The sequence below is a fragment of the Rhinatrema bivittatum genome, chromosome 1 (genome assembly GCF_901001135.1).
Source record: "Rhinatrema bivittatum chromosome 1, aRhiBiv1.1, whole genome shotgun sequence".
Taxonomy (NCBI): domain Eukaryota; kingdom Metazoa; phylum Chordata; class Amphibia; order Gymnophiona; family Rhinatrematidae; genus Rhinatrema; species Rhinatrema bivittatum.
The window spans coordinates 683632065-683654039 of record NC_042615.1 but is presented as its reverse complement, the minus strand read 5'-3'; the positions used below and the strand labels follow the sequence as shown (position 1 = coordinate 683654039).

Sequence of the window (21975 nt, the reverse complement as noted above, 5' to 3'; positions counted from 1 at the left end):
TTTAGGCAGCAATCTCTTTGTTGTAAATAATAAACACAGCCCTAATGGCCAGTGTTTCGCGGTGATGCTTCATCAGGGGCATATAAGAATTAATGTCACAAGAGTTTTTGCCGTTTCAAAATGAACTCTGCGTCTCTACTGTCTTCTTCATGAAGACTCCTATGAGTCTTCATGAAGAAGACTCATAGGAGTCTTCTTCATGAAGGGTTAGGGTTAGGCTGCACTAATAGAAAACATGCTTAGGGGTGAGTGTAGGTGGGGAGAAATATACACAACCACATACATGGGATTTCAAAGAGTACATGTGCTATTTTGCCCCCACTCATCCACCTACAAAAAATAGCAAGGAAGAGAGACATGGACGCTTTAACCTGCACGCTCTTCACCTACTCATTTTCAAAAAGGGAAAACAATGCAGGTTGCTGCCCTTTGAGAAATGGTGCAATTTACATAGCTAAAATAGCCTGCACCCTCTGCACACAAGTCAAGCTAGTGAAAATCGCCTTTCTGCATTTCTTATAACAGAGAACCCAGAAGCAAATGATAAAACCAGGTGACATGGACATACCCAGCAGTGCACACCTTTCAGTTTTATTTGAAAATGTAAAATTATATGAAATAAAAAGATTACGATGAAGAAAAATAAGGTGACCCAGCGATAAGGACAAAGGTGAAAGCCAGCTGGTAGTGCTGCTTTAAAATCAGTCTTCATAAGTAATATAAAAAAATGCTTACCAGTTTATAACATATTGCAAATGCAAGTATGTATGTATCTTTGCTAAATTTTATTCCTTGGTTTTTCATTTCTATCAGCACCTCTAATGCATCTGCAAAAGACAGAAGATTGGATGATTAAATCCTTCTGCACGCAAAGAGAACTATGCGATGGCAGATTCCACCAGTTGGCAAAGGGAATCTGCAAAAGCAAACATACATTCTGAACTGGACAAATGAGTTTTTCTTAAGCCACTTTTTAACGTCATGTGTTTTAATTCGCTTGATAGTGCTGTCTTTCAACAGTAAACGGATCTGATGCGTGCAAGTTTAGTGCTTTGAGGACTACCAAGAAATTGGAGGTCTGGCAAAGAGATTCTAATGCAACCACCACTTACAAACGCACTGAGTCATTCACACAACAAATCTTGAATGACATGAAATTTGGGTCTTAGAACACTTAGCACTGAAAAAGGGATCTATGTGATTTCAAAAGCTTGTGGCCTACAATATGTTTATGGTTGGTTCAATACAAAGTATCATAGCCTACGAAGACTCCAGGGCCAATATGGCTGCAAGAGCTCAGCACAACACTGACCAAAATAGCTCTTACAAACCGGATATCAATATCTGTGCAGGAATTATGACAATGCAATTCTTCTTCCACACCCAGGTGAGTGCTAAGAACCGGTTGTACAGTCCCAATAAGCTTAAAAACGATTGTAAGTCCAAAGGTAATATTTATTCAAAACGGCAACTCCACTGTATATACAAGATCATGCTTTTAGCAAAAGGGTCCCCCGACACGGACCCGTGTTTCGCCAGGGGCTGCATCGGGGGGGACGCACAAGGAGATTCAAAACAATCTGTAAATAAGATAAAGAATACAGGACTGTCACTAAATGATGCTGTCAGTGCCATATATACAAACAAACAGAGTGTTCACTTACCAAGTTGAAGAGTATACACACGTAACAGGGAGCGCATTTAATTGTCATTCAACATGGAGTTTTAAACACGTAAAAGGCGCCAAAAACCTTCACAGACCAATCAGCTGAGCCACACAACCCACCAATCGGAGCAACGTATTGCCTTCCAATGAGCTGTCAGAGAAAATGCACCCATTCAATCTCTTTATTGAGACCTAGATGGGCGTCAAAGTCTCCCCCTCTAGGAAGGGGAGATAGTACTTCCAAAACAAAAAAGAAAAGATCAGAAATTGAATGAGATAAGGCCACCCAGTGATCAACCAAGGGAGCTAATAACCGTGATTGTTTGATATTAGAACGATGTTCTATTATACGAGTCCGGATTTGTCTATTAGTCTTGCCAATGTATAATTTGTTACAGGGACAACGGATGACATAAATTACACCTGTAGAGCTGCAATCAGTGAAATTAAACAGGGTAAAGATTCTGCCTGAAATAGGGTCAGTGAAGTCAGACATCGTAGCAGTATGTTTACAAACCGAGCAATTTCCACACGGGGCATGTGCTCCTCGTGTGTGTGCCAACGTATTATGAGAAAAGTCAGAATGAGTGAGGATGTCTCTTAAGTTCCTACCCCTCCGGTACGTAAAACGCAGTGAGCCCTGAAACAGTTGTGAAAAGGACAAAGCTAACCAGTGTTTCCGGACAATTGAAGCAATATTGTAACTGGCTGGTGAAAATGGTAAAATGCAATTTACAGACTTATCCGAATCAGCATGTGAGGGTAGAAACAACAATTCTCTGTTGACATATAAAGCTCTCTTAAAAGCCCGCTTCAAAATCTTCAAAGGGTACCCCCTCTGTCTAAACCGGAGTAGCATCTCCTTAGCTTTGTCAAGGTACTCAGCTTTCGAGGAGCACAACCTGCGTAGCCGGAGGAACTGACCTGTCGGAATGTTGGTCTTAAGATTTCTCGGGTGACAGCTATCAAATTTTAAAATCGTGTTACGATCAGTATCTTTTCTGTATATTGAAGTCGTGAAGATACCATTGTGAAGTTTAATCAGCATGTCCAGGAAGGGAATTTGAAAGTGATGTAAATTAAAGCTAAACTGTAGATGGGGGTTGCAGCTGTTCAACCAATCAAAAAACATAAAAAATTGGATCTCAGTCCCTAACCAAATCAGCAGCACGTCATCAATGTAACGGAACCATGCATGTATAAATTCTTGCCAAACTGAAGGATAAATGTAGGATTCCTCAAATTGTGCCACGTATAAACATGCAAGGCTGGGGGCCATCGTAGCCCCCATGGCCGTCCCTTTAATTTGTTGATAAAAAGTATTTTCAAAACGAAAATAATTTTTAGTGAGTGCCAGAGTCGTCAGTTGCATGAGAAAGGTTGTGGGGACACGAACTGGTGCAGGTCGTTGATTAAGGACAGCCTCAATAACCTGTAAGGCTTCCTGTTGGGGAATATTGGAGTAAAGAGATGTGATATCTAGTGTCACTAGTAAATATGGTGGTGTTGGAGCATGTAAATTATTCAATAGGGTAATAAGATGGGCCGAGTCACGGACGTAAGATTTTATCTGTGGAATTGTTGGTCTTAGAAATATATCCACAAATTTAGAGAGAGGCTCTAAAATAGAGCCAATCCCAGATACGATCGGACGTCCAGGGGGATCCACCAAAGATTTGTGGATCTTGGGTAGTACGTAAAATACTGGGATGGTGGGAAACGAGGACGTGAGGAAATTAACCTCACGTTGGGTTATATAGTGGTTTGTAAAAGCATCTTGAACCAAAGAGGTTATAGCCTCCTTGAGAGTAACAGTAGGGTCGACTTGTAAGGGGAGATAAAATGTGGTGTCATTTAATTGGCGGTGTACCTCAGTTCTATAATTGGTGCGATCCATAATGACCACCCCACCCCCCTTATCAGCAGGTTTTATTATTATTGTGGGGTCTGCTGCCAATGAAGATAGTGAAGCATTTTCTTCCTTACTGAGATTGTATCGAATGTGTTGGTGAGACTGAGATAGAAGGTGAATATCCTGTTGAATTAATTTTTCAAACACAACGTGTGTATACTCTTCAACTTGGTAAGTGAACACTCTGTTTGTTTGTATATATGGCACTGACAGCATCATTTAGTGACAGTCCTGTATTCTTTATCTTATTTACAGATTGTTTTGAATCTCCTTGTGCGTCCCCCCCGATGCAGCCCCTGGCGAAACACGGGTCCGTGTCGGGGGACCCTTTTGCTAAAAGCATGATCTTGTATATACAGTGGAGTTGCCGTTTTGAATAAATATTACCTTTGGACTTACAATCGTTTTTAAGCTTATTGGGACTGTACAACCGGTTCTTAGCACTCACCTGGGTGTGGAATTATATTTAGAGTGCTTTGTTGTGCTTGGTGGTTTATGGACTTACAATGCAATTCTTCTGACATATTATTACCTGGTTTATAAGCACACCTACAATTTTAACAGATTCTGATTTATAGGATTGTTTCTGTGGAGAAGTAGGCCAAGACCAGGGTTTTGATTATTCTGCTTAGTTAGGATGATGCAAATTTACCCTTGTTCTGAATGAAATGAATTTACACATATTAATCTGATCCCACTTTTCAAAATACTCAAAGGACAATTTTCAAACTCCCTGCATTACTGCATTTTATTCAGGTCTTTGCACCAATTTTCAAAGTAAACTTTTTTTTTTTTAGAAAATTGCTCAAGGAAAAAGTACCTAAAGATTTGCACTCTGAATTTTGAAAAAGAAAAGCTTAGGTACATTGCGACTCCCACCAACCTAACCTGGGAACGCCTCCACAAAAATGCGGACAAAAAGTACAGGCATTATTATTACCCCCCTCCATTTGCTATTCCAGCTTTCAGAAGACTCAGTTCTTACCACAACAGAGATGCTTGCCTGAAGTAAGACCAATCAAAAGCAAGAAGAAAAAAAAAAAAGCATGGAGCCTGCCGACATTTTTACTAATGTGTGCAAATGGTATACAGCTTCTCCAGCTGCTTGGTGATCCCATCCTGGACAGTGGAAGTCATTCTGCAATGATCAGCGTTTACCCAACAATAAGGGTTGAGGTGTTTTGAATAGGGACCTCTTAGAAGCCCGGTGCATGGCAAATTTACCTGGATCATTTTTTCCAGCTATTCAGTAGCACTTATCCATGTAAAAAGTATGCCAGAATATATTCGGACAAAGTAACCAGAAGAAAGCTATCCCCGTAACTTTGCCACTCACTGGGCTCTGGAATTTGGGGATACTTGCAAATTAGAAAGCACTAGTAAACAATGACAAAGTTAACAGGGCTTATAAACCTTTGACTATCAAATGGGGAGAGAGGTTTTCTTTAATTGAATATTCTAAGCAAAGATAACATACTGAGAGCATGAATCCCAGAGTTCAGTAATAACCATGTAGATAAATCAGATTTCTGCCTTGTACTCACTGGTACATTTGCTGTGACTGTAGCACCACAATTAAATGAGATTATGCTCCTGGCAGGATTTCCTTTCAGATGTAAACTAAGCCCACTGCCTGTCTTGGGTCTCCATATGATTTTACACACCACTGGTGCTGGCGTTTTAAAAGAAATCTGTGGGCAGCATCTATAGGATAGACATGAAGCTACTTCACATAATGAGCTCGTTAAAACATCTTGTTTCACAGTAACGTGATTCTATGATATTTTACAAAAACTTACAATCGTGAAACTCTTCATTCAAATAAGGTTACCAGACGTCTTCAATTTAGAAGCTTGTCCCTGGCAGAATCTGTTTTTTTCCTGGCTGTGTCCCCGATATCGAAAGCAGCATTTACTAGTCAGCTTCAACTCAGTCCCCAGGTTGAATGTGACAAATAAATGCTTCAGGGTCTAGGAATTATCTTTCTCTCCAAGCCTTGATGAGAGAGGCACTGTGGAACGTTTGCCACAGGCCACCTCTCCATATCTTCCCGTGCTAGGATGAATTAAAAATATCAAGGTCCCTACCCTCCTTTGATGCAGATAATGTCAGGCTAAAAACAGCCGCTGTTCCCTGCATCCAGTGAGACCTGTGCTGGACTGAAAAGGCACTGCTGTACCCACTGTCCTTTTCTGATACAGCCTACCCTGGACCTAAAAACAGTATCTTCTTGGCTTCTACTCTGTTACCCTACAAGCTTCGGCCCCAACAGGACCAAAGAGGTGAGCAGTGATGCCAGCAGGGGCCAGAGGTCAGATGCACCTGACCTATTCCTCTTGGCTCCAGCTCTTCTCCCTCCTGGGTGGATCCGATCAGGAGGGAGAGGAGTGGGTGGCAGAAGCAGCAGATTAGAAAGAACCAATTGCTGGCCCTATGCTCTTGCCAGCCAGGCTAGGGAGGAGATGAGAGAGAGAGGGAGGCCCAGAAGGCAGGCACAGGCAGAAAGTGAAGACTCAATGTTTGGGGGCAGGAAAAGAGAGACTCAGGGACTAGGTCAGCAGAGATGGAGAATGGAGACTTGGAGTTTGGGTCAGGAACAGCAGAGACCAACATATAGGGTCCAAAAACAGAAATACCTACAGTACCTGAATGTAAACTGATGTGATAACTCAGATCGAATGTTGGTATATAAAAAATAAATTAAAAAAAAAATTTAGTGGGGACGGAAGAAGAGTGGAGACTCAGGCATAGCAAGGACTTGGGAGTAGAGAGACGCAGGGATTGGGGGGGAGGGGGTACAGTGGGGACTCTGGGATTGAGTGTGGATGAGGGAGAGTGGAGAAATCGGGGATGTGGGTACCAGGAAACTGAGGAGTGGTTGGGGGAGGGGTACAAGGGGAAAATGAGAGATGGGGACAAGAGATGAGGGGTGGGCTGGTGAAGAAGCAGAGGGGGGATTGGGAGGGACTAGTGAGAGATGAGGAACAAAAAGGCTGAGGGGGGATGGGGTGAAAGTGTGAGTTGGACAGCTGGTCCCAGCAATGTCTCTGGTCTTCTGCTCTTGTGATTCATGTTGTTTTCTCAGGCCCAACACTGTCACCTCCCATCTGCCTAACCCATGCCATGTTGCATCCTTCCTCTATTTCTCCTGTAGGATGCTGCTTGCCTCCCCCTCCTCTCCTCAACGCTGCCTCTCTCCCTCTCCTCACACTCTCTGGCCTGATGTGGTCTCCCCCTCTTGCTCATCCCCCTTCATCTCACTCTCTCCCTTTCCATTTCCCTCATATCAGTTCCCTTACTGCCACCTCCCGCCAAGGGGACAAAAGGAGGAAATCAAGAGGATGAGATGGAAAGAAGGCAGAAGAAGAAAGGGGGATAGTGAGAGAACAAGGGAAAGAGTCAGAAGGAGGAGGGAAAGGAATAAAGAATTCACTGAAGAAAAAAAACCCCACACACATCACACAGAACAGAAATGGAATATAAAGTAAGGAGAACAGACTCCAGAGACAAGAAAAATCAGGAAGAGAGAAGTACAGCAATGGATAAATAAAGGGGGAGAAGCAGAAGAGAAAATAAAACCAGACACAAAGACTGAAAAGTTATTTTATTTTCTGAAAAAGAATATAAAACAGTATACAGAGTATTGGGACCCAATCCAAAGTATTGTGTATGTCCCACAGAGAGAACGTTTTTGATTTGCTGATTTGCCTCCTGTTTGTGTCTATTTGCCTTCTGTGCAGGACATATCCCAGGTGGGTTTAATTGGGTCACTAACATTTTGGGGTAAGAAAACTTGCAGCACGATTCTTCGGTATCAGAAAATTGTATTGCGGGCTGGTTGCTGAATCTCTGTCTGAGAGGATCCCCGTGATCCTGTGCTGCAACTCGAGGGGGGCTTACCCTGGCAAGGATGGCTACGTGCTTCACTAGTTGAACAAAGACAAATACCGTGATAACATACAGCAAATATGGAGATAATTTTCACGTGCTTGTAACTTTGACTGGTGTCTGACCGGAGAGCAAGGGATTCTCAGTTCTGATCCTGGAGAGACCACAAACAGATCTGGTTTCCAGGAGAACCAAGCTAGATAAATTACTCCAGTTCTTAGCCCATGTGTTATGCACATACATGTAATGACTATTTATTGAGGATATCCTGAACCAGACCTATTTGAAATCCTTCAATTGGATCCCCTCCCTGGCAGACTCCCCTCACTCTGCCCCCCCCCCCCCCCCAAAGGCCAGTTCTCCTCTCCTACTCGCCTGTTTGCTCTTGGTCTGTCAGAGCTTAATCTGGCAGGGAGGCCAGAGTGCAAGGTGGAAGGAGTGTTTACTCCGGTCTCTGCCATTCCTCCAGCTTCTGAGTGGAGCTGGAAGCACATGCTCATGTTGGCCCTCATGCCAGCCTTCTTTATGCTACTCTGACTGTTGCAGAGGAAAGCCGAGCCAGCCGGAAAGATGGCTAGGAAGGAGGGCTAGGGAGAAAAGCAGAGTGGGCTGGGCCGAATAGTGGGGCAGACCAGAGTGCAATGGACTAGGGCTGGCAGTGGTGCAGGCTGGAGTGAACAGTAAAGCAGACCAGATCAAAGTCGAATGGGGAGTGGAGCAAGCCGGGCTGGAGAGCAGAACAGGCCCGGTCGGGCATGGCCAGAAGTGAGGAAAGAAGCAGGCTGGGTTGCAGGGTGGAGGAGCAGAATCTATGCAACCACTGCAGGATTGACTCTCCCAGGCCAGGAGAGAGTGCTGCTGAGTAAGAGACTGAATGGGGGGCAGGCAGGAGAGGGGAGGAAGTGAGGAAGGAATGGTGTTGCCAATTTAGGGGGCAATTTTCAAAACTGGGTGCATTGTACAAAGTTTATGGCTGTTACAGTGAATTCCCTGGGAGCCTCTTTGGGACCAGCAGCATGAACGTAGAGAAAGAAGGGCCACCCTGTGTCCTAGAGATAGAAGAGAAAAGGAATAGGGTTGCCGCCTCTCCGCATACCTTGTCCTCCCTTCCCTAGACTTCCTGCCTGCCTAATGCTACCGCCTCCTCCCCCATACCATCAGCCCGCTGCACTGATTGCGGGTAACCAGGTGTATAAAGCATCAGTGCTAAGCAATAGCCCCAGCACCTTCTGCTCCTGTACTGCGCTTGTTAAATGTCCACATGTGTTTGCTGTGGATCATTACACAAGCTTTAGCATTTTAGTAGTGACATTCCTAGTGTCTGTGCGCTTGAGGGGAACAGGGGAGGAGAAAGGGGGATTGTTGAGTGCTTGTGTCTCCTTCCTATCCTGGGCATGTTGTTCCTTGTGCTTATATGCAGCCCTCGCATAGTGGTATTGAGATCTGTGTCATACATGCATACATGCTAAGTTTGTTATGCACTTCCAGAGCCAGTACATACACATGCGTGTCTATGCATATCACGCGTGCGCGCGCTGTTGTATGAGCATCAATTCTGCTTGATGTGACTGAAGCACACAGCGACACCAAAAGACATATTCACAGTGTGTGTATACAGACACAAACCTACCCACACTACACAGACATATTATGTGGGCAGAGGCTGCAGCTCTATTTCCATGTGGATCCCGCATTCTAGTGACTTTCTTCAAGCAGGAGCTGGCAAGGCTGGGCAGAGGTGTGTGATGAGGCCATGGGGAGGGGGGGAGGGAAAACAGAAGAAGAGGGGAGAAAAAGATGGAGGGAAGGGATAGAGACTGTGGGGGAGAAGTCAGGATGCCAGGGGCAAGCGAAATTTAGTGAAAGAATACGAAGGTTATAGCGAGAGGAATGTAAAGGTTTAGGAGAGCGGAAGTGAAGGTTGAGGGCAACTGTGGGAAATAAACTGCAGAGGTTACAAGAAGGAAAGAGGAAGAGGCTAAAGATTTGTGGGAAAGAGAAGGCAGAAATGACAGTAAAAGGACAAAACTTTGAAGAGAAACAGGAATGAATGAAAAGAGAAAAAACAAAAAGGAAACAGAACAGAAACAGCAAGGGGGGGGAGGGAACATCACACAAAGGTTAGAAAATAAATGAATCTTATATCATATTAAATTTGCTACACAAATTTGACTCCCTGCTAAACAAACTGTTCTTATGTAGGAGTGACCGCTGTGTAAACTTTTGCGGTAAAATATTCTGAGGATAATATTTCCCTAAAGACATCTCTTGCAATGGTGCACAGCACAGGAATTAGAGCCCAGACCGTGTAATTGTTTCTAAAATGGGTTGTCAAAACCCAAGCCCATAAGCCTCTAACCTGTGATGGAATGCCCATATACATAGGATTTGCGCCATCTACTGGCCAGTAGTATGATGACTCGGGCAAAATGCAATTCCAAACAGAGAGAAATATAGAAACAATGGCAGAAAAGGACCAAACGGTCCATCCAGTCTACCCAGCAAGCCTATGGCTGCCGTGCCATACAGGTCACCCCCATAATGGTAGCATCTGCCGCGCCATACAGGTCACCTCCATACTTAGTTTCCCAAACTAAAGTCAGGGCCCTTGTTGGTGCTGTCTGAGTCCAATTCCCCATTACCTCTTTCCGTTGAAGCAGAGTTGCATGAACTGTATGAAGGCTTATTGGTTAAGGGTAGTAACCGCCACACCAGCAAGTTACCCACATGCACTCTTTTCTTCATTTCCATCCTCTAGCCTTTAGGGATCCACAGTGTTTATCCCATGCCCCTTTGAAATCTTTCACCATTTTGGTCTTCACCACCTCCTCCGGGAGGGCATTCCAGGCATCCACCACCCTCTCCGTGAAGAAATATTTCATGACGTTGGTTCTGAGTCATCCTCCCCGGAGTTTCATTATGTGATCCCTAGTTCTACTGATTTCTTTCCAACGGATGTGGTTTGTCAACTGTGCATAATTAAAAACTTTCAGATGTCAAAAGCAATGTGAGGGCTCGGGTTCCAAGATGGCCAACCTCGCAAGACGTGCCTGAAGCTGTTCCGAGGGCATTTTCCTTAATTTCTGTTATGCCTCATTCAGGTAGGAAGAGAAGGGCTAGAGAATGCGAGCAACTCACTGCCCTTCCAGCAAATACAACTCTTGCCCCGATGGACGCTCATGTTCGTCAAGGAGGCTCGATTTTGGGGCTATGCTGGAGGAAGGCCGGGAAGAGGTAGTACCCAGCCCCCTCCCTTAGCTTTCGATCTCATTATCTCTCGAGGAATGACTTCCTCCCGTTAACCTGGCAGAGATTCGAGCACTGGAACTGGCATGGGCTGAAACATCGATGTTGGAGGCGGGGAATGTTGGAACCCTTGAAGGGATGCTAGGAACATCGCGTCTAGCTTCTAAGCCAGATGCCGGGAGCTTCGAGGACGGCGCCACTGTAAGACATGGGGGGAGCGGAGAAGGTTTGGTTACCCGAGGCCTATACATCGCAGCTGGAAAGACCAGCTGAATTTATTTTGGAAGCTATATGGGATGTGATACAAGCTTTGAATATTAACATTTCCAATCAGATAAAACCAGTTTTCAGTTATATGGCTGACCTAGATGGCCAAATGTGAATATTGGAAACTGAGATTTCATCTAACAAAAAGAATTTTGAATCCCTGAGGAAAGATTTTGACACAAATGTTGATTTGCAGCATAATGTCATCATAGAGAATAAATGGCTTGCAGCAAGGCTAGAATATATGGAAAACCAAGTGAGAGGGAGAAATTCACGTTTTATTCATTTTCCTAAAGACCCACTTGTGGTACCAAAAGAAAAGTGGAAAAAATATCTGTCTGAGATCCCGAAACTTCCTGAACAAACTTTTCCATTATATCTAAGGTATATTATATTCCATCTTTCAGGAAGGGTAAAGCAGATAAAGAAGGGTTGCAAACTCTCTCCCTGGTTAAGAAGTTATCTTTAGATTTATCAGCGTATTGGAAACTTCCCAGAAGGACTTAGTAAAACCATCTACTTTGATTGTTTCATTTCTTCTGGACTCTGACAGAGATTGGATTTTGAGGTTATTTTTCCGCCATAGAACAGAATTTTTCCTCAATTTGAAAGTTTATGCCTATCCTGATCTAGCACAGCAGACACAGAAGAGGAGACAGCAATTCTTATTATTAAGGCCTAAAGTGTTAGAAATGGGGGCTTTATTTATCTTAAAGTTCCTATGTAAATGTATAATCAAATACTTGAACGTGTCCTATATTTTCTTTCAACCTTCGCAATTGATCTCCTTTGTAAGTAATAAAGTTACCTCTGTTTCCTCCTCATCTCCTATGCCTAGTTAGGGCGCATTAGTTTGAGTTGGTCATTCAAATAGTGGTAGCCTTCTATGCTAGTTACTTTAGTAGCTCTTGAAAAGGGATGATACCTAAAGATGTGTATTGGAACCTCACCATATAGAGGACTGGGAATTGTGAGAATTTCAATAATATCTTATAATTGAATTATTTTCCTATGAATATTATTTTGTTTTTCACATGATTGCAACTTCAAGTATGTTTTTCTTGAAATGTATTTTCAAAAATTGCAAAATAAAAAATTTAAATAAAAAAACCCCAACAAATCAAAACAAAAAAAACCCCTTTCAGGTATCTGAAGGTCTGTATCATATCTCCCTTGCACCTCCTCTCCTCCATGGAATACATATTTAGGTCCTTCAACCTCTCCTCATAAGTCATTTGATGGAGACCCCCCAACCATTTTTGTCACCCTTCTCTGGACCACCTCCATCCTGTCTCTGTCCCTTTTGAGATATGGTCTCCAGAACTGAACACAAGATGGATTATCACATCCTTTTCTTACTGGTTATTCTTCTGGCTTTAACTATCGCCTTGTCACATTGCTTGACCATCTTGATTGTTAGACACTATCACCCCAAAGTCACTCTCTTGCTCTGTGCACAACAGCCCTCCCCCCCCCCCCAATCACATACAGCTCTTTTGGATTGCCACACCCCAGATGCATGACTCTGCACTTTGCATTGCATCCCAGATGCCATAACTTTGACCAAACTTCCTTAAATCAACTTATTTTCTCTACTCCTTCCAGCATGTCCACTCTGTTGCAGATCTTAGTATCATCCCCAAATAGACAAACTTTACCTTCTATCTCTTCCGCAATGTCGCTCACAAAGATATTGAACAGGACCGGTCCCAACACCAATTTTTGTGCCATTCCGCTTAAAACCGTTCTCTCTTCAGAGTAGGTTCTATTTACCATTATATGTTGTCTTCTATCCATCAACCAGTTTGTAATCCACGCCATCTCCTTGGCACTCACTCTCAAGCTTCTCATTTTATTCACAAGCCTCCTATGCGGGATTGTATCAAAAGCTTTGCTGAAATCCAAGAAGATCACATCGAGTGCTCTTCCTCGATCCAATTTTTTTGTCACCCAATCAAAAAAAATCAATCACATTTGTCTGACAGGACCTACCCCTGGTGAATCCATGCTGCCCTGGGTCCAGCAATCCTCCTGACTATAGATAGTTCACTATCCTTTCCTTCAGCAGAGTCTCCATTAATTTTCCCACCACCGAGGTGAGGCTAACTGGCCTGTACTTTCCAGCCTCCTTTCTGCTCCCACACTCATGAAGCGGGACCACTACCGGTCTTCTCCAATCACCTTGGCACCATTCCCATTTCCAGGGATCTATTGAACAGGTCATGCAGTGGGCCCACCAGCACATCTCTGAGCTCCATCAGTATCCTGGGATGAACCTCATCAGGCCCCATGGCTTTGCCCACTTTCAGTTCTCCTAGCTCTTCCCACACATACTCTTCAATAAACGGAGTTTTGTCTACTCCATTCCAAACCACAGTCTTGTTAACTAGCGACGGTCCTTTTCCAGGGTCTTCCTTAGTGAACACCGAACTGAAGTATTTAATATTTCCGCCATTTCTTCTTCTCTTTCCATACATTGATCCTTGTCACCCTTAAATTTCACTATACCACTTTGGACTTTTCTCTGATGTATCTGAAAAATGTTTTGCCACCTCGCTTTACCTCTTTGGCAATCCTTTATTCTGCCTTTTTGTTTTCTTGATTACTTTCTTTGTCTCCCTTAGTTTCACCACATATTCTTCCTTGTGTTCCTCTTTTTGGGATCCTTTCTATTTCTTGAACACTGTTCTTTTTGCTTTTATTTTTTTCAGCTACCTCCTTTGAGGACCAGATCGTTTTTATTTCTCTTACCTTTGTTTACTTTTCTAACATACAGATTTGTTGCCTTTGTAATTGCTCCTTTTAGTTTGGCCCACTCCTCCAGGTACATCCCCATTTCCACAAAGACCGTATTTTTGAAATTTAAAACTTGCGTCTTCGTGCAACTTCTCTGTATCCTATTTGCAATATCAAACCGTACCGTTTGATCATTGGTGCTGAGGTGGGCATCCACCCGGACATAAGAGACATTATCCCCGTTAGTGAGCACTAAGTAGAGTATAATTCCCTCCCTTGTGGGTTCCAATACCATTTGTTTGAACACAGCCCCTTGCAGGGCATCCATTATCTCTCTGCTTCTGGTAGATTCTGCAGAAGGGTTTCTCCAGTCTACATCCGGCAGATTAAGATCTTCAACAATCATCACTTCTCCCTTCTTTCTCACCTTTTGGATGTCTTCAATCAGATCTCTGTTCTTCTGTTTGAGTCTGAGGACTGTAAACCTCTCCAGTAAAAAATGGATGCACCATCATTTTTTTTTTTTAAGAATGGCCCATAATGTTTCTTCTCTACCCTACATTCCTTGCAGTTCAGTTGCTTGGATATTGTTTTTGACATAAAGAGCTACTCCTCCCCCTTTTTTGTCTGCTCTATCCTTTCTTAACAAGTTATAGCCTGGTATGGCCATATCCCAATCATAAGACTCCATAAACCATGTCTCCTTAACAGCAACAATGCCCAAGTCTGACTCCACCAAGGTATCCCTATTCATTTATTTTATTTATTTATATGTGCAATAAGGCAAGCACTTTGTGCCGAGGTAGGGAGTAAAAATTAAGTAGGAATAGTCCAGAGGTGCACGAGGCTGTGGGCTCACAATCGGGACATTCTGGCATCAGGTAGTAAAATGAATTGTCTCTGCCTTGGAATCTAGAGGAAAGCTTGGCCAAATAGCAAAGCCTTTATTTTATTTCGAAAGGTGAGGTAGAAAATCTCAAGGTGTAGGGGTAGGGGTAGTGGTATCCTGCTCCAAAGTTTTGGGGCATAGCAACTGAATGAATAAAGTCTTGTGCAAGCTAAACTGGCCAACACCAGAGGAGGAAAAGATAGGAGGGCCATTTGGTAGGAGAACAGAAGTTGGGAGACAGAGATAATCAAGGGGACTGTTTATTCATGCACTTAAAAACAAAGCAAAGAGTTTTCAATTTTATCCTACTTTTGGCCAGTAGCCAATGTAACTGATGCAAGATTAGTTTTATATGGTCCGTTAATTTGGCCCCTACCAGAAATCTAGCAGCTGTGCACTATATAAGTTGAAAGCATTTAAGGTTGTATTGTGAGATGACACTAAATTAAGAGTTACAGTAGTCTATGCGATTAGTGATACACACTATATTATGTTGACAAGCTTATGTTTCTCAAAGCAATTGCTCAGTTGACAAATCTGGTGTGGTAGTATAAAGGCTGTCTCTACTACTTTTGAGATGTGGGTTTCCATTATAAGATTATGCTCTAGTTTTATTCCCAGACTTTGCACAGACTCATTGGATTGGGGGGGAAAGAGTCCTGTGATTGAGATGAGCACCGCAATATATTTATTTATGGAATAGTTCAAGAGTCATGCAGGCACATTTGAACCCAAGCTATAAAGCAGTGGTCCAGTTTACTCAAAAAGTTTTCTAGGCTTACTGTTACAATTCTAAGGATATTAAGGCTTCAAAAGAGGGAAGACTTGGAAGATAGGGATTTATTTATCTGGGTTTTTTTTTTTTTTTTTGCTTTTAATGAATAGTTTGCGCATGGTATTCTTTTATCTCACTGGCTGTCACGAACATGTAGGCTGGATCCTATGACTCAAGCCATAGTACTGTAATGTTGGGACTCGACATAGTTGGGCACATAAAGAAAAATGCACTCAATTCTAGAATGGGAGAGAATGCAATTGCCACTACTATGACAGCCTTAGATGGTATTGGTTCTTGGTACACAACAACAAAACAAAAAGTGCACTGGTCTTAAACTTAATATAGCACCTAGAACGCCAAACAACTTATGTAAGACCCTCTATTCACGAGCAGACATTTAATGTGTACGACTCGTTTCTCATAGGGGTCACTATTACTTTAATCATAGTCATCCATAATTTTTATAGTTTTTGGTTTTTCAATAATTATAGGGTAATTCCCAATCGAGATAAAAAACGGGTACTTATCCGCACTGAAAAGGTCCCAGGTAACCCGACATGGCCATGTTTCGTACCGCTGTCCTGCTTCAGGGGAAAAGAAGGAAACCAATTCAGGTAGTCATATGAAACATCTTCTTCTTGCGGCGTATTTACTCCGTGCCGATCCTCTTTGTAAAGGCGAGCTGCGTTTCAGCCCGCTGTAAAGGCGAGCTGAAACGCAGCTCGCCTTTACAGCGGGCTGAAACGCAGCTCGCCTTTACAAAGAGGATCGGCACGGAGTAAATACGCCGCAAGAAGAAGATGTTTCATATGACTACCTGAATTGGTTTCCTTCTTTTCCCCTGAAGCAGGACAGCGGTCCGAAACATGGCCATGTCGGGTTACCTGGGACCTTTTCAGTGCGGATAAGTACCCGTTTTTTATCTCGATTGGGAATTACCCTATAATTATTGAAAAACCAAAAACTATAAAAATTATGGATGACTATGATTAAAGTAATAGTGACCCCTATGAGAAACGAGTCGTACACATTAAATGTCTGCTCGTGAATAGAGGGTCTTACATAAGTTGTTTGGCGTTCTAGGTGCTATATTAAGTTTAAGACCAGTGCACTTTTTGTTTTGTTGTTGTTTACATTGATGTGTACTGGAGTACACCAGTTGGTGTGTGTGGGGTTTGTTGTGTGATTGATATCATTGGTTCTTGGTACTACATAAGCATGTTGTCTAGGGTGGGGAGTTAAAAAGGAGGGGGAAAAAGTATAAAAATGAGAAATTACTACTTACCTGATAATTTCCTTTTCTTTAAGATAGATAAATCCTTCAACATTCACTACCTTTTGCACTGCCTGCCCTTGCCCGCCCCCCCCAAAGCATCCAACCTCTTATCTTCTCACCACCTACCAAGCATTCAACCCACTTCCCTTCCAATAAATCTTTCTCACTGGGCTGGAGCTCTGTCCTCTTCTCTGCTGTCAGCCGAGTTCCAAGACCCCATGGAACTGACATCTAAGGCCTAGGGAAATGACTCTCTAAGCAAACCAATCACAGCCGAGAAGAGCCCTGTACTCCGGGCAGCAGGTGAGGTTTGGGAGTGATCAGAAGGTGAAGGGAGGGACCAGAGCAGAAAGCAGAAGTTCTTCTCTGCCATTCACTGCTGCTGTGGAGGCTCCCTGCTCCTGCCCCTCCAGTCTTAAGACAGTGCTGTTCAGTTGTGTGGGGACAGAAAGGAAGGACTGAAGCAGCAAGGAAGAGATCTGGGGTATGCTGAGGCTACCAGCAGAGGAAGAATGTCCCAAAGACATACCAGTGTGCCATGGCGGACTGCTTAAGAAGCACTGCTCTATAGCAGCAGTTACATTATTCATTCTTCAGACTGCAAGGCAGGCAGATAAGTGACCTCTGTCATGGCAAAAGGTGCATGGTACTTCTATAGTGCATTAGTTCTGGCTGTGGATAGTGGTATCCATATCCATAAGAGAGAAGCAGCAGCTTTGTGGTTAGTCATACAATGGAAGGACATGCCAGCTGGAGTTCTAGTTCTGCCACTAAGATGCACTACGCCCTTGGGCATACCACTTATCTCCTGCTAACTCCGATACTCACTAAGAAGGTAAGATGTATAGGAAATGGAACCATAGTACCTGTATGCAATTACTTGTGTCAGTCTACTTTACAATGGCATGAGCTGCCTTCAATGATTTGTGATTATATAAAAAAAAGTCACACTAACAGCACTAATAAGTTGCAAGTTGCAGCAGGGTCTTGGGTTGAGTAACTGAATCACAGAAAAATGAGGCTGAATGTCAATCAAGTGGTCATTTAGTCCATTCCCTTGCCCTGAGGAAGGATCCATGGTACCTACATAATCTCAGAGAAATGTCAGTTTAAATACCTCCGATGGAAAATTCCACCACCTCCCTAGGTAAAATGTTTCAGCACCTCAACTACCTTTAAAGTTAGAAAGCTCTTCCTGAAGACTAATCTAAATCTCTCCCACTGAAATATGCTCACCATTTTTCTCTTATTTCCAGTGGAGATGGAGAATTACCAGTCACCACTAACTGTGTTCCCTTTTGTATAACTGAAGCCTTATCAAGTCACCTTTCAGTCTTTTCTTTTCCAAGCTAAATAAACCCAACTCCTTCAATTTGTCATAGATTTTAGGCCTCTGACCATTTTTATTGCTCTTCACATCCTCCATGGGGTATACAGATGGGAGAATTAATCCCTCAATCTTGAATGTCTAAACAGAAAATTTATCACTTGCTGACTTACCTACATACCTGATAAAATGTCTATTTAAAACCAATGTTCTAAAAGGTTGCTCTCATTTTGTGTCTATGGGGAAACTACTTGGTATATCTGGACCTTAGCAGTTGTTTGAGCAAAACAAAACTATAATTACTTAGGATGCATTCTGATTCATATTTTGTTCTCAGTTTATCTTAATACATTTTTGTATAGGAGTTGATTTTAATCACAAGCACTTACTTTCATAGTGACCCTTGGAAAATGCCATATCCATCAAAATATTGAATGATGTGCAATCTGAAAAGAAACCATTCAGCACCTGGAGAATGACAGAACAGTAGTTTAGCCATTTAAGATTCAACAGAAGCAAAGGCCATTTTGATGTATTTGCCCACGTTTATTCTAACCAGATCTCAATACACACTATGCTGTAAGAAATGCACATGCAGCTGTCTCTAGGGGTAGATGGCCTGGTAAGAACATTTCTGGCTTCTGGGCATCATGAAAAATTTCCAAAGGTAATGACAAGATCGAACAATGTTATTACTATCCCATTCTATATAGTATGGTAAAGTGAGGCACAGAGAGAGAAAAGGCCTGATTTACGGAGGCATCTATGGGAAAAAGGGTTAGTAAATCATGCCCAAAGTGATTTGTCCAATGTCACACAGGGAATGAGTGGTACATTTATTTCAATCTGCTTTCCATATATCACACATTAAATAACATAACTACTTCTCCATCACACAGGGCACAACATTATTATATATTGATTTATTTTTTATGTAAACTATTCATTGTTTTAGATTTTTATTTTTATTGTATATTTTTGTAATTTTGAGCTTTTATAATTTGATAATTTTTATGTTCTTTTAAATTTAAATCTTTATTTACATTTGTTTTTTTTATTTAGTTATGTAAACCGTTTTGATTAAACACTGTTTGTAAAGACAGTATACAAACACTTTTAAATAAAATAAATAAATGTGACCTTATGTCTAATTCTTCTTATTATTATCAGGTCACCACACACGTCTTTTCACACATACAATCTTTGAAAACTAGTCAACCGCAACTTCAACAACTCTCAATGGCAAAGAGTTTTATACAAGACAGCATACAGTCGTAAATAAAAAGTTTATGCAATATTCAGGGTGAGGAAAAATGCAAGTTTTCAAACTCTGCAGGTAGAAGGAAACATGCTACGGTCAAATATTGATCTTGAATAGAGCTCTGCAAATTTATTTTGAATAAATAGCGATGTCACTGTTGTCTAGAACTGTGCCACTTTGGGTTCAAATCCTGCAAAATCTCAGAAGTCAGAGAGGGTCAAGCTCTGCTAAGAGTGGGATGGGAGCACGCTGAGGGGCAAACGTGGTGGTGGCGGCTCAGTAGCGAGCGTGCTTCCCTCCGAGGCAGTAGTTAAAGTAAAGCAATGCCTGAATAATTGTTTAGAAGACGCTATGTTGCCAAGGATGTCTCTAAACAGTAAACAAAGGTCCAAAGGCACTTTTTTTTTTCTTTTAAAGATTGGGCAGTGTTAAATCCATGAGTTATGCTGCAATCAAATACAAGGTGCAAAAAATCTGGCTTGCTAAGATTCTACTCTCCCACCCCACATAAAAAGATTAATTCCCAATGACGACAATAACTTTAAAACAAGTGCCCATGCAGCCACACACACGAGCCTGCCAGCACACATACACTGGAATGATTTAAAATACTCCTAACACACATACGATTTAAAATACTCCTAACAAACGATTTAAAATACTCCTAACACACATACGTATGCTCCTAATCTTAAACGGTTATGCGAGGAAATGTTAGAGTATCTTCCTTAGGAATGTCAGCCTTAACATGCACAGCTAGGCAGATCTGTTCTTCTTAGGGTTTACATGTTTTAAATAGGAAAATTAGTTCTTACCTGATAAATTTTCATTCCTGTAGTACCACGGATCAGTCCAGACTGCTGGGCTTTATTTGCCTCCCTTCCAGCAGATGAAGACAGAGAAAAACTTTGAGAGCACCCTCTCTTAACCGATATGCTACCTGCAGCTCCTCAGTATGAAGAATTTTAAAGCAGAAATATGTAACAACTGAACTCCAATTAAACTATTTACGTGTGAACGCTCTGCATAGGATAAGGAAAACCTGTACCCTCCTTTGGTCTGAAAAATAGTCAGAAGAAAAGACTGTAGCGACAGCTCGAGCGGACTCTCTCAAGACTGAACACCCTTATGGGCAGGCGTCTGGACTGATCCGTGGTACTACAGGAATGAAAATTATCAGGTAAGAACTAATTTTTCTTTCCCTGTATGTAGCCGGATCCCCTAGTTAGGGGAGCTTGGGTACATCCCAGACTGCTGGGATGTACCCAAGCTCCCCTAACTAGGGTGGGACTTTGAGAGTCCCGCTCAGATGATGCTGCCACCGAAGTTATTGACGTCCGAAGCCCGGAAGTCCAAATGGTAATGTCTGGAAAAGGTTTGCAGCGACTTCCAGGTTGCTGCTCTGCAAATTTCCTGTGCCGAAACTAAATGACTTTCCGCCCAGGAAGCCGCTTGCGACCTAGTCGAATTCACTTTCAAATCATCTGGGATAGGCCGCCCTCGACAAATGTAAGCGGAAGCAATGGCCTCTTTCAACCAGCTGGCTATAGATGATTTGGACGTTTTCTGGCCCTTCTTAGGGCTGCTCCACAAGACAAATAGATGATCTGAGAGACGAAAGGCGTTAGTGACCTCCAGATAACGCAAAATAACCCTCTTGATATCTAGAAGCCGCAATTCTCGCGCATGAGACGTCTCCAAGTCAGCATGACTAAAGGCTGGGAGCTCCACATACTGATTCAGATGGAAAGCTGAAACAACCTTTGGCAGAAAGGATGGAACTGTTCGGCGAGAGACCCCCAAATCCGAAAAGCATAGGAAAGGTTCCCAGCAAGAAAGAGCTTGCAACTCTGACACTCACCTAGTGGAACAGATTGCCATAAAAAATACCGTATTCAGAGTTAAGTCCTTTAAAGAGGCCTTCTTAAGGGGTTCAAAAGGGGCCTCACACAGCCTCATACAGGCTGGACTGGGGGATTTAAATGCTTTAAATGCTTCACCCCGTGGAGAAAATGGACCACATCCGTATGAGCTGCCAGAGTCGCCCCCTGAACTTTGCCTCTAAGGCACTCCAAGGCTGCCACCTGCACTGGAGGGAATTAAAGGACAATCCCTTTTAGAGACCGTTCTGCAAGGAAGCCAAAATCTGAGCCACTGAGGACTGACGAGGGAGGACTCCCCGCTCATGAAACCAGGATTCGAAAATCTTCCAAACCCTGATGTAAGTTAATGAAGTAGAGGTCTTCCTTGCTCGAAGCAGGGTTGTATTGACAATCTCAGAATAGCCTTTCTTCCTCAAATGCCACCTTTCAAAAGTCAGGCTGCAAGACAAACACAATCTGCCCTGTCGAAAAATATAGGGCCTTGATGCAGAACGTTCTGAAGATGATTCAGGTGCAAGGGGCAGTCCACTGCTAGACTGGCTAGGTCTGCGAGCCAGAGTCTCCAGGGCCACTCCGGAGCCACCAAGATTACCTTTCCGGGATGAATTTCTATCCTCCGGAGAATCTTGCCTATTAGAGGCCATGGAGGGAACACATAGAGGCCATGGAGGGAACACACAGGCCTATTGTTCGGCTATGGGAGTACCAAGCTGTCGATGCCTTCCGTTCCGTGTTCTCTCCTGTGACTGAAGAAGCGTGGAGCCTTGGCATTGAGTCACCATCGTCAAGATGGGGAGGACCCCATCTGCGAAAGATGAGGCTCATTGCTTCGATTGGAGAGCTCCC

At 42.9% G+C, this 21975-nt stretch overlaps 1 protein-coding gene across 2 annotated transcripts in view; it reads right to left on the bottom strand.

Moving 5' to 3' along the window:
* Positions 1-21975, bottom strand: part of PTCD2 (pentatricopeptide repeat domain 2) — a 91542-nt gene that overhangs the window by 38215 nt on the left and 31352 nt on the right. For both annotated transcript variants that reach the window (XM_029574658.1, XM_029574669.1), the window contains exons 5-6: positions 18375-18453; positions 736-827 (exon numbers count right to left, since the gene is read on the bottom strand). In XM_029574658.1, the coding sequence (XP_029430518.1) occupies positions 736-827; positions 18375-18453 (171 nt within the window). The remainder of the gene's footprint in view (positions 1-735; positions 828-18374; positions 18454-21975) is intronic.